At 33.2% G+C, this 12,809-nt stretch overlaps 1 protein-coding gene across 2 annotated transcripts in view; it reads right to left on the minus strand.

Annotated features, from left to right (window-relative positions):
- LOC150104389 (CTP synthase 1-A-like) overlaps window positions 1-12,809 on the minus strand; it is a 281,082-nt gene that overhangs the window by 175,436 nt on the left and 92,837 nt on the right. For both annotated transcript variants that reach the window (XM_090396340.1, XM_090396339.1), the window contains exon 6: window positions 3,332-3,619. In XM_090396340.1, the coding sequence (XP_090252466.1) occupies window positions 3,332-3,619 (288 nt within the window). The remainder of the gene's footprint in view (window positions 1-3,331; window positions 3,620-12,809) is intronic.

The following is a 12,809-nucleotide window of genomic DNA, read 5'->3' on the forward strand; positions in this document are numbered from 1 at the left end:
ACTACCATTGGTTATAAGCAAAGGTTTACAAACGTCTTGGTCCATAAGCTTTGTACAATTCTAGATCTTGCACAACCAAACGAACTGACAGGACTGAGACGTAGGGTCTGCGCAATGAACCATATTCAAGATGTACACTACGTTATTGAATAGTGCAACAGATATAATTCTCATTATACCTTGGTTTTATTGATTATGAGAAAGCCAGTAATTCAGTTAAAACCTGTGCAATACTCAAGGCAAAATCAATGAGTGGAGGAATGTGAGGACCGTCAAATCTGCATATACCAATGCAGCAATTCCTCAAGATGAATGGGATATATTTAAGCCATAGTTATCTTTAAGATCACATTAACTACTGACTTGCTATCTATGAACTCCAAATTGCTAGAAAACAGTTAACCTTTTCACTAAACTTCAAAAACAGCATCCTTCCTGAGCTCAAGTATCCTTGGGTGCACTTTTGTATTATAAAAATCGCCATCAAAAAGTAAAATTTACACACGCTTGTTCAATGGCATGTGATAACATCTATTACAAATATAACTGAGTGCATCTTAACTACTTCTTTGTCTACATCTGCTATCTGGAAGAAAATATTTGTACTAGTGCATGTAGGAGAAGAAATATTCCTGATGATGTATCGTATGGTCCTTGTCTTACTGGTGACAGAAAAAACAGCAGAAGGGCAGAATCTAACCACACGTAATGAAAATTATAAGTCATCAGGAAAGAGAGACAAACTAATAAGACCATAATGAGGCCCAATGTAGAACAAAACAGAATAAGAATATGGGAGCAGCTGATAGTCAGACATGATGTATGCTTCTACTGAATGTTTAAGTTGAGTCTTGAAGTTGTAGAGAAAGTTCGTCTTTTGCATCCTGCACATAACAGTTTCTAAACTCTCAGACAACATACAAAGCAAAAACAGGGAAAAGCATTATTTGTAAGAGGTGTGCAGGATACTATGACAGCAATGCATGATTAAGTTTACATCAATATTAACCTCCTATCCACAATTCTCCTGCAAATTAGTCTAATACTTGTGAGCACTCCAATACTGTCATATCTAACATTTCATGCTTCTAAGGCACTTCTGCCTGAAATAACCCACCTAGACTTTGGTCTTTCTCTGGGTCTCTTTCCTGCCATCAAACACTGTTTAGCTAAACCTTTCTTTGCACATTCTATTTAAGTGGCCATACCACCTTAGGTTAGCTCTGTTCATACATTCTTGAATACTAACAATGTCAAGTTTCTTTCTAATATCCTCATTTTTAATATGATTCTGCCATTCATGCCATCTGTTCACTCTCCTAATGTATTAAGTGTTTTATTTCTAACCAAACTCTCGGATCCATAACTTAAAACTGGTCTGAACACTGTTTTATATACTACTTGGTGTTTTGACTAATTTCTCTCTTATTCCATATAAATTATTCAGCTGGCTACCCACCATACCCGCTTTGCTTATTCGGTTGTCTATTTCCAGATTTAACTTTTATCTTCACTAAAAACTGTGTTTAAATAGTTGAAATATTTTACTTGTTTTATAGGATTTCCGTTCAGAATGCAGTTGTGTGCTCAATGTTTCTGCTTGTTTTTATTGGGAAAACATAATACTTGCAAATTTTCAAGCAGCTGTCATAAGATAAAAATGTCAAAACTTCCATATTACACAGAACAACCACGAAAATGGGATGAACATCAACTGGTGATGACTATACCCTCAGTTTGTAAGAAGACATCCCCCAACCTCAGTTCTTCTCTCTCTCTCCCACACACAAAGCCACTAGGTACTGCCATGTGTATTCAAATATCTCACTGAAAAGAAGAAGAGGAGAGACAGTTGAAAATTTAAAGTTACCCCATGTGTCTACCTCAATTTTAAAAAATATCATACAATGGATATAATTCGAAAGGATGATGGAGAATATGCAGCATATTCAGTATAATACTGAACAAGATTTTCAATAAAACATAGTTTATGTGTCACAATTTTTAGCTAACATTGACTGAAAACAAAGTGACTAAAGTTTTGCAAATTAGTTTTTAATTTAAATTATAAAAGAAGTCAAGAAGAAGAGTTGGGTTGACTCTTAATTTCTCAGCAGTGAAATGGTTAATAAAGATTAACTAAAGAAGGCCTAAGCTATGTTCATTTATATGTGCAATCAGAAATAAAACCAGCAATGATGAAACTGAACAAGTGAACCATTACATAGGACAATGGATTTCAGTGAATCAAAGTACCTTGGAAGAAGTTCAAATATGAACAATATTTAGCTGGAAAAGCATTTGGAATATTGCACTCTTACATCTAACTTCACATAATCCAATTGTGTTTTAATCTGTCTTAAGAAAGGAAAATTTTAACCAGAAACTCAAAAACTAAGAAAACACAATTTTATATGGAAGGTTGTATACTTGGTATCACAGGACTGGGACTGGATTACAAAAGGGAATACTTGAATAAGAAATTGATCCAAAGTCTCTAGCATTACAGAAATATCTTAAGTGGCATTTGCTCAAAAACAAACCAATGATGGACAAAAGAAAAATCACTGACAGACAGTCATCTTTGAAAGGCTTTCATCCAACAGTGGATCAATAACAGCCAATACTGATGACATAAGTGACATCATCATCATCACATAACAGTGGAAAAAAGAAGTTAATACTAGCATTAAGCTAATTCATAGAATTTCTGTCAAAATAGTGACTATCTGCTGATGATCAAGCAATAACACAAGAAAACAAGGAAAAACTCCAAGAATATGAAAATGAAAATTTCAATTCCTAAAAGTAATCTAATCAGAATATTTGCAGTTAATAAAAAATAATAAAAATAAAATACTGATAGCTATATAGTTGAACAAGTGTGTCACTCAGCTATTTAGGATGTGGAACAATAGAAACTTTAAAACTGTAAAGCAAAAAAAGAACAAAAAAATTCTATAAATGTATTGGTCAGATACATGGATGCTAAACAAAAAGCTCTTAATAAAATGCCAACTGCAGAAATTAAATTCTTGGGATCAGTAAAAGAATTAAATAATATCCGAAATGAAGATATTTAAAAGAATTGAATGTGCACATGCAAAAGGATACAATAGAAGAACATAGAGAAAAATGGAAAGATCATGTTGCAAGAATGAGAAGACTACTATGATAAATTTTATCCTTGGAAAGTGAGATTGTGTGAGACTGAAACAATGGAAGGATTAATTTGTAAGCCACAACAAGCATACTGCCTAATAATAAAAAAAAAAATTTTTTTAATGTTATATTAACTATTAGTCTAACAGAATAATGAAATAAACATTACCTTGAGATTCAATTTGCAATTACAAGCTAATGCAGCATGTTGCAAAGCTTTGGTAACTGAAGCATACGAATCTTCCAGTTTGGTGTACTTCCCAACAAGTACAATATTTACTTCTTTCACCAAATGATCAAATCGTTCAGCAAGCTCTTTCCACTTTGTCATCAAACGACGAGGCCGAGGGAAAGGGATATTCAAATGAAGCCTATTTGTAAAATAATCCACCAAACCTTGTTCTTCCATCATTATAGGAACGTGATATAAAGATGGAACATCGGGAATGCAGATAACCTGAAAATTAAACATTTTAACTTAATGAACACAGTGTACATCTGTTAAACATATATATACATATAGTATATTTTATTCGTATATTATCAACTTCACAACTGAAAAGTGGAGGTAGACCTTCCCTCATTTTAAGAAAAAATCTGGAGAAATATAATTTTATAAAAACTTAGTCCAAGTGTGTGTAATGACTTGAACTAGTCATTACTATCACCATGATTTAATACCAAAATGTGAAGAAATTCACATAGAGAGAACACACAAAAAAATTAAAGATATTATTGACTAAAGCGATATCTTCACACTGCGTCAGGATCAATTAAATAGAGAACCGTCCTTTATCAGATCTACATTCATCTCTAATGGGTACACCAAAAAATCAACAAAATAATTAATAGTTATGGCCTTCATCCAAATCCTCCTTTAGAAGAGGTTTCTATAATTTCCATTCCGTATGCAAAGAGAGTGTCAGAAAGAATTGCAAGACTCCTTTGATAAATCATCCATCATGTTTCTTCCAATCCAGTTCAGAAATTAAATTCCTCTCTAAAAGATAAATATTCTGTACTTTCTCATCCTATAGTTTACAGAATCTTATTCTCGTGTGGCCTTTGTTATTATGGGCAGACATATTGTTCAGCTCAGATTCATCTAAAAGAACATCATGATTAAATCCTACTTCATGAGTCATAAGTTTGGTTTGGCCAACCACACCTTATCAACTAGGCATAGAATTCATTGAAATAAAATTAAGGTTTTAGGCAAAAGTTATTTTTTACTTGAAAGCTTATATAAAGAAAGTTGTGAAGCCAATATCTATAGACCAAACCTCAACAAAAATGACTGTCTTTAAACCTTATCTATTTTGGAAAGTCATCCTGAGTCATCCTCATTCCTATGTTTAATGAATTAATAATTATTACTTGAAATTTATTTCTTTGAATTCTAATAGTTACAGATATGGACTGTGCATGGATCTGGACAGTTAATAATATAAATGTCATATACACTTACATTTCAAATGTTGTTCCAATTTGTTTATCTCTTTTCATCTGTATGCATTTACAACATCCATTAAACTTAGTTGAAAATTCTGCATTTAATAAGCAATGTTTTCCTTACATGTTCTTATTCCATAACTGTTTTTATCATTATGTCATCCGCTTACATCTCTGTATTTAGTTCCAATTAAAGTGCTAGAGAAGACGGCATATTAGCAAAGCACATAAAATCAAGAGGTTCACAGTTTCATAAGACATACTGAATATGTTCCATGATATTTTAACTACAGAAAAACTTCCTCAGCAATGGAGTAACTCAATGATTATTTATATAAAAAGGGCAGCAAAGATGACATTGATAATTACAGGCTAACCAATTTATTTTCATTTAATTTCCAGTATTGAGACTGGAAACTTTATTAAAATAAACAATATAACCTGACAAGTTTTATAAGTTGTCAGAATTATCATCAGGCCTATATGAAAAGACTAGAAAAATAATTACACACAGCAGATGTTATCTGAACTTCAAAACTAGTACATATAAAAGTGACTAGAGAAAAACCATTGTATTAAATAATATGTAAGCATCGGAACAGTTCTTGTTGTTACATTTTGTGGCATAACAAGTGTCACAGCAGTTCCATGATTTTTGGATTTTTGATCGATGCAGACTTGGTGTATGATTAAACCTTGGTTTCTGTTACATTGTAAGAGGAGAGGAAGTATTTCTGAGGCTTCTTTCAATTTTCTTATAAAACAGTTATGATCAATATATATGCTACTTCTGTTTCTTGCCAAATTACTTGGTGGCCTGCATTTGTTGTGAGGAAGGCTAATCCTGATATGTGCTTTATTTCTCAACATCTTTTAAATGTTCAGACATCCATAGCTCTCCAGATTATCCCATATGGCATACATAGCAAATGCCACAAGAGTAATGTGCTTTGCACAGTCCTGGTTTTTTTTATAGGAGAACATAGAGGTTTGGCAAAAAAGCCACTTTAATATTGCAATCATGAAGCAATGTCGCAACTTTGTATATAACATTGTTGATGTAAGGTAATGTAAAGGAGCTTTCAGAGACATTTTAAAAATTTTGTTAATCGTCTTTAGTCCGTACCCATTAAGGGCCAGAAGTATGCCTCGAGTAACACAGTTCTTCATTCCTTTTTTCTGACATAATGGGAATGCAGCAGGCTCTTCCTGTAATGTTTTTATATGCCTATCTTCTGTAATGGATGTTGGTGTGAAGCGACAGGTAAGAATCTTACTTGAAATTATAATAACGGAATTAACTCACGTAAAATATTATTTATTAATAGAATTTTTGCCTGAGTATCACAGGCATCTTCAGTACATGTAAAAAAGCTAACTAAACAATAACTGATGTAACATGTAAGATAACTAAAAAAAGGTCATTAAGTTTCCTAACTTATTAAAAAAAAAACCATATACATATATATACAATTACAAAGTTAGGAAAGATTAGCTGATTTAAAGAGTACTATCTCCCATAAAGGGGATAGATGTAGACCATCGGATCTGTTTAAGTTGGGAGAGTGAAGTAAAGTTTCACATGTTTCTTTATAAAGCCGTTCTATGAGGAACCGACTTTTGTGAAGGACTGTTGTCTTGTTCCAATGAACTCTATGTCTAATGTTGATGGCACACTCTGCAAGTCCAGACTGTTCAGTTCAAGGTAACTTGTGTTCTTCTATCTGAATAAAAGCAGATCTTCCCGTTTGTCCGAAATAAGATAACTCACAAGAGCAAGGAATTTGGTGGACACCTGGATGACTTCTATGTGGAAGCATGTCCTTTGGACAAGTGAGAAAGGTGGTGATTTTTCTGATGGGTTGAAAGGAAACAAAAATATTTAGTGGTTTTAAAACTTTTGCTATGCATTCACTAATGCTTTGCACATAAGGGATAGGAACATGTGTTATTTCTTCTGTTTTTGAAGAGGAATATATATCAAAACTACTTAAAGCTCTTTTGATGAAAGAATTCTTATATCCATTAGATAGAAAAGAGGAAATAATATATTGCAATTCTTTCTGTAATAGTTCCTCTGAAGAACAAAAGGTGTGAGCCTGATGAACCAGTGTTTGAATAGTTCCCACCTTTTGACTGGGATGGTGATGAGATTCATCATGGATATAATGGTCTGTATGAGTCTCCTTCCTATAGACTGAGAAATATAGGTTACTATCTGGTTGGCAAAAAATTAAAAGACCCAAAAAAGGCTAACTGCTTATTTACTTCTACTTCTAAGGTGAACTGGATCCTTGGATGAGGTGCATTTAATTTAGAGAGAAACTGTTGTAATTCATCAGAAGAGCCATTTCAGATAGCAAAGATGTCATCTACATATCTGAACCAATGAGGAAGTCTAGGTGAAATGCTGTCAAAAATACATCATTCAAAGTTCTCCATATAGAAGTTGGCAATAGCAGGAGAAATAGGATTGCCCATTGCTGTTCCTTTGATTTGTTGATATAACTTGTTTTTAAAGAAAAAATAACCAGAGTGCATCACAAAATTGAATATTTTAACATTGTCTGAAGGAAATTATTGTTGCAGTAATTCAATGGTGTCAGATACAGGAACGTTGGTAAATTATGAAAGAACATCTAGACTAATCATAATATCTGGAGTTGCAGAGCATGCCATTAACACTAGACATAGAGTTCATTGGAACAAGACAAGAGTCCTTCACAAAAGTTGGTTCTTCATGGAACGGCTTTATAAAAAACATGTGAAACTTTACTTCTCTTCCCCCAACTTAAACAGATCTGATGGTCTACGTCTATCCCCTTTATGGGAGATAGTACTCTTTAAATCAGCTAATCTTTCCTAACTTCGTAATTGTGTATATATATATTTATGTATGTTTTTTTTTTTTTTTTAATAAGTTAGGAAACTTAATGACCTTTTTCAGTTATCTTACATGAGCTACTTTGGTGGCACCCTTTGGAATTTTCAGTTATTGTTTAGTTAGTCTTTTTACAGGTACTGAAGATGCCTGTGATACTCAGGTGAAAATTCTACTAATAAATAATATTTTACGTGAGTTAATTCTGTTATCATAATTTCAAGTAATATGTCTACTCATGGTATTTCCTTACTGAAACAGGTAAGAATCTGTTGTATCTTTTTTCTTTCTCTGATAACTTCAAAAAGAAAGGTAATTTTCTGTAATCTTTCGGTGAATGTTATTTTTGGGTGCAATCTGTTCAGATAATCTTTAAACTGAGTTAACTCGTCTGCTATTCCTGACCAAACAATGAAAATGTGTCAATATAATGCAAACCAAGTATTTGTTTTATGATAGTTTTCAATAGCATTATTTTCAAAACTTTCCATAAAGAGATTTGTTAGGGCTGGTGACAGTGGAAACCCAAGGCAAGTCCTTGTTTGTTCCCAATATTTATCCTGAAATGTGAAGAAAGTGTTTTCTACGCAATGTTTAAATAACTGTCTGGTGGTGATGAATACAGACAAATACATAAGAAAAATGAACACCTTAATAGAAGATTTCAATACCTACACAGCTTTATGCTGGGATCCCATGGCACACACACACACAAATATGGTTTAACTAATACACAAACAGGATATTCCATTGCATATGAGAAAGATTCCCTTGCCTCAAACTTAGTGAGGTATCTGTCAAACTTGGTAGCACCATACATAGGAAGATGAAATGATATGAAGAACAGTTGCCACTTTATTGAAAGATTAAAGGATCTAAATATAGAACCTTCACACATCCTAGCTAGTTTTGATGTTATCAGTCTGTTCACCAACATCATTAGGGATGACACATTGGATCTTCTTCAAAAACTTTTTCTGCCAGACATAGTTTGGTTGATATAAAGAATCAAAGAAGACTTTGATTCTTTATATCAATCAGAAATAATACAAATTAAAGCAACAGGCTGTCTCAGCAAAATATATTAGATTATTAGAAACTGTATATCAGAGCTCAGATATAAAGGTAGTATATATCAGGGAAAGGAATTCAGCATTGAGAAAGGAATGAGGCAAGTATATCCAATATCGTTCAAACTATAAATAATAAATTACACGATAACCACAGTAATTAACTTCAATGAAATGATAATTTCATTAAAGTTAATTACTGTGGTTATCATGTAATTTATTGCTTACAGTCATGCCACAGGTACCTTTAAAGATCATCCAAATTGTTTTCTACTACATTAGAAGATCACCAACGTCTTTAGGAATATAACACTGGAAAACTGTTAAATTAACATCAATGGTAGAAATGTAAATCATTTACATTTTGCAGATGACACAATTCTCTTAGCAAAAAAATAAAGTAAAAGCTCAGAAAATGCTAACATGACCTTCTCACACCACTAATTTTATAAATAAAATTCTAACAAAAATATTGAAATTGGCATGCTATAATGAAACATTAAAAATGTGCCTACAACGATGAGAGAAAAGGATATATGTCAAGTGAGTTTCCATCTGATGTGAAACATGCACAGCCTGGTGTGAATGTGTTAAGACAATTAGTCAAGAAATCATAGGAATATAACAAGGATCAGTATTTAAGTTTTGTAGATCTGGAAAAGGCATATGATAAGGTGTCAAAATAAAAGCTGTTCAGAACATAATTATATGGTATAAATGGGACATATAGAGCACAATATATCTTATATTTATGTTGTCAGTCAGCGATTAGAATTGAAGGAGATATGAGAAAGATGGTTTGATATAAAATCAGACATAATACTAGTGTGCACACCATCTCCATTGTTCTTTATCATCTTTATGAAACGCATCACCAATCATCTATATAAATTAAATCTGAAATCAAAATTGGGGATGATATTCAATTCAACTGCTTATTTACTTTATGCAAATAGTGTTATATTCTTAGATAAATGCAGAAGGCTTCAGAAATCTAAATTAAATAAAGTAATGTAACAAGCTTGGTATGAAAATTAGCAAAAAAAAAAAACTATTAAAATACACAGGAATATGGAAAACACCAACTGCATTCTCAGTTGGGAACCACAACTAGAAAAAGTAAAATATTTCAGCTATTTACACAGAATTCTTAGTGAAGATGACAAATTAAATAGGGAACCACGGTAAACAGTGAAAACTCAGCTACCTGAACAAACTCAACATCAACAAGAAGAGAAGAGTTGAGGAAACTGAATGTGCAGAAGAACTAGAAAAATACCAATTGAACGAATTTTGCACTACTTAGACAAAGAAGACAAAAACTTACTAAATAATAAGTATAGGATATTATATTTGAACAATAACAATCAGAGAAGGAAAGAAGTAGTGATAGCATTAACCCCAAACATGAAGATATGAGTCAATTAATTGATTGGAAGGCAATTTCAAGTAGAGTAATGAGGGCTAACTTCAAAATGGACAATGAAACGTATTTGTGCCTAGGTCCTAAAGGAACTAGGCACAAATAAGAGGTGGAGGAATTTTTTCAGTCATCAGAGCCACCAGCTGACACAAAGAAAATATGGTCCTTGTTAGAGGTCAAAACAGCAGCATAAAAAATAAATCCCACTACCTATACAGAAAAGTTTTTGAAAAATTAGGAGAAAAGGACAAGGCTAATAATAACAGAAAATATCTGTGGAATTTCTGCTCAGGATATGAACTAGTTGTTACTAACACTATATTCCAACAAAAAGATATGCATAACTTCACTTCATAAAAGCACAAGAAATAAGAAAAGTTTCTATAGGAGAATGAATGACTGCTATTTGGGGGTTCTTTTGGTCAAATTTATTTTAAAACTAAGTTATACCAACTAGTTTTGCCAACTGTGGCTGTTGGCTTCATCAGGGTAAAAGATGTATACAAAAATAAGAACACTTAAATGCTAAAAACTGTTTACACTAAAACCATGAAATGAACTGAATATAATTGCATATTTATAAAAGCAGAAGAACGCGTACATCACACGCATAGCGCATGTATGATCTACTAGTTGTTATGTAGGAACGTTCTGTAGTTGGCAGCAAAATTTAATTCTGGCATGTTGAAAGATCTAATGAGGGTCTTCCAGATCTCAGGCAAAATCAATCCTTGGTTTCTATTAAGGTTTTGTTCTGAACGAAGAACTGTCGTGGCTTCTTTTATAATTTGGAACATTCCTACATAACAACTAGTAGAAAAACATTTTCAGTCAAAACCTGCTTTACCAGACAACCTGGTGATATGTAATTTCTCTGATCGTGTTCTATCAAAACTGGAAGTGAGTATACTCAAAAAAGGCTTCAATTTTTCTATTATCCCTGATCTAATTCCTAAAGTGGACATCTTATGCAGTGTAGAAAAGGCCGTTTCGTCGCTACCGAAGCCATGATGTATTAGTCTCAGTATTATTCTCTCTTCTTCAAGAGCTCCCAACAAAAACATCGCTCCTCCAGAGAAAAGAGCTATGTTTAGGTTAAAGAAAGATAAAGAAATCATCATATTAAAAGCCAATAAACGTAACTGTACGGTTATCTTAAACACAAAGATAACATTACCAACTTACTATCTGATACATCTACTTACCGTGTTCTAGATTCGGACCCCACTTTAAAGAATCATAATGATACCAACGATTTATTACATAATATGGATAGCTGGCCAACAGATTTAAAACGAAGATTGAAGTCTATGCATCCACTGATGCTGAGACTATATGGCTCTCCAAAAGTTCAAAATGATATACCGTTACGTCCCATTGTTGACCGTATTAATTTGCCTACCTATTTATTATCTAAACACCTTGCAAGTCTCCTCAAAGCACACATCCACAATTCAGATGCTTATATATGAAATTCACAACATTTCGTGGAGAAATTAAAAAACATCTTGATATCGAATACAGATCTTCTAGCAAGCCTGGATGTTACATCTCTATTCACCAACATTCCAGTAGAAGAAGTGATCGACATTTTAGGAAGTTTATTCCCTCAAGACATCACTTCTTTATTCCATCATTGTTTAACATCTAACTTTTTCCTATGGAATAAAACTATTTATCAGCAATTAACAGGCCTTGCAATGGGAAGCCTTCTTTCACCACCTTGTGTGGATCTCTTTATGGAGAAATTCGAAAGTAAAATTTTATCTCAACTAGACCCTAAATCCACAGTTTGGTGGAGATACGTTGATGATATTTTTATCATTTGGAAAAATACGGAAAAGAATCTGTTCAATTTTCTAAGCAAGATTAACTGTTTGCATCAAAAAATTAAATTCACTCTAGAACTTGAGAAAGATAACTAATTACCATTTCCGGACATTTTAATCAAGAAATGAATAGATGTTCGTATCAGCCTTACAGTTTATCACAAACCCACCAATACAGGTAGATACTTGCACTTCACTTCTTCACACCATATTTCTCAGAAACTTAGCAGTGTGCATATGATAAAAAATAGAGCCTCTCACATTACGACAGATGATAAAGACTTCCAAGATGAACTGTCCCTGATAACCTTACAAAGAATGGTTATCCTAGAAAATTAATACACATGATTCTTTTCTGTGACCCCCCACAAAGACAACCTGAAGATATACATTACAATTCTACCATAGTGGTTCCGTTTGTGGGGACAATTTCCAATAAGATTGCCAAACTCCTCGAGCCGCATGGAATATGAGTGGCTTTTAAACCTGCACAGACCATTCGCCAATTTTTACGATCTCCGAAATGCTGGAGTTTACAACATACCCTGCTCATGTGGCTTGAATTATATTGGCCAGACTTCAAGAAGTTTTGAAATCAGGAAGAAGGAACATATAAAAGATATCAATAATAATAGAGAAGACAAATCACGGTTAGCCTTTCATTCTGCTAGGACTAACCACGTGATAGAATGGGATATAAGCTCAATGCCCTACTTAGAGGAGGACTTCCGCTCCCGAATTATAAAAGAAGCCACAACAGTTCTCCGTTCAGAACAAAACCTTAATAGAAACCAAGACCCTCATTAGATCTTTCAGCATGCCAGAATTAAATTTTGCTGCCAACCACAGAACATTCCTACATAACAACTAGTAGATCATACATGCGCTATGCGTGTGATATACGCATTCTTCTGCTTTTATAAATATGCAATTGTATTCAGTTCATTTTATGGTTTTAGTGTAAACAGTTTTTAGCGTTTAAGTGTTCTTAT

This window comes from Typopeltis vanoorti, chromosome 8, assembly GCF_054136105.1.
Source record: "Typopeltis vanoorti isolate ZY-2024b chromosome 8, IOZ_Tvanoo_1.0, whole genome shotgun sequence".
NCBI lineage: Eukaryota > Metazoa > Arthropoda > Arachnida > Uropygi > Thelyphonidae > Typopeltis > Typopeltis vanoorti.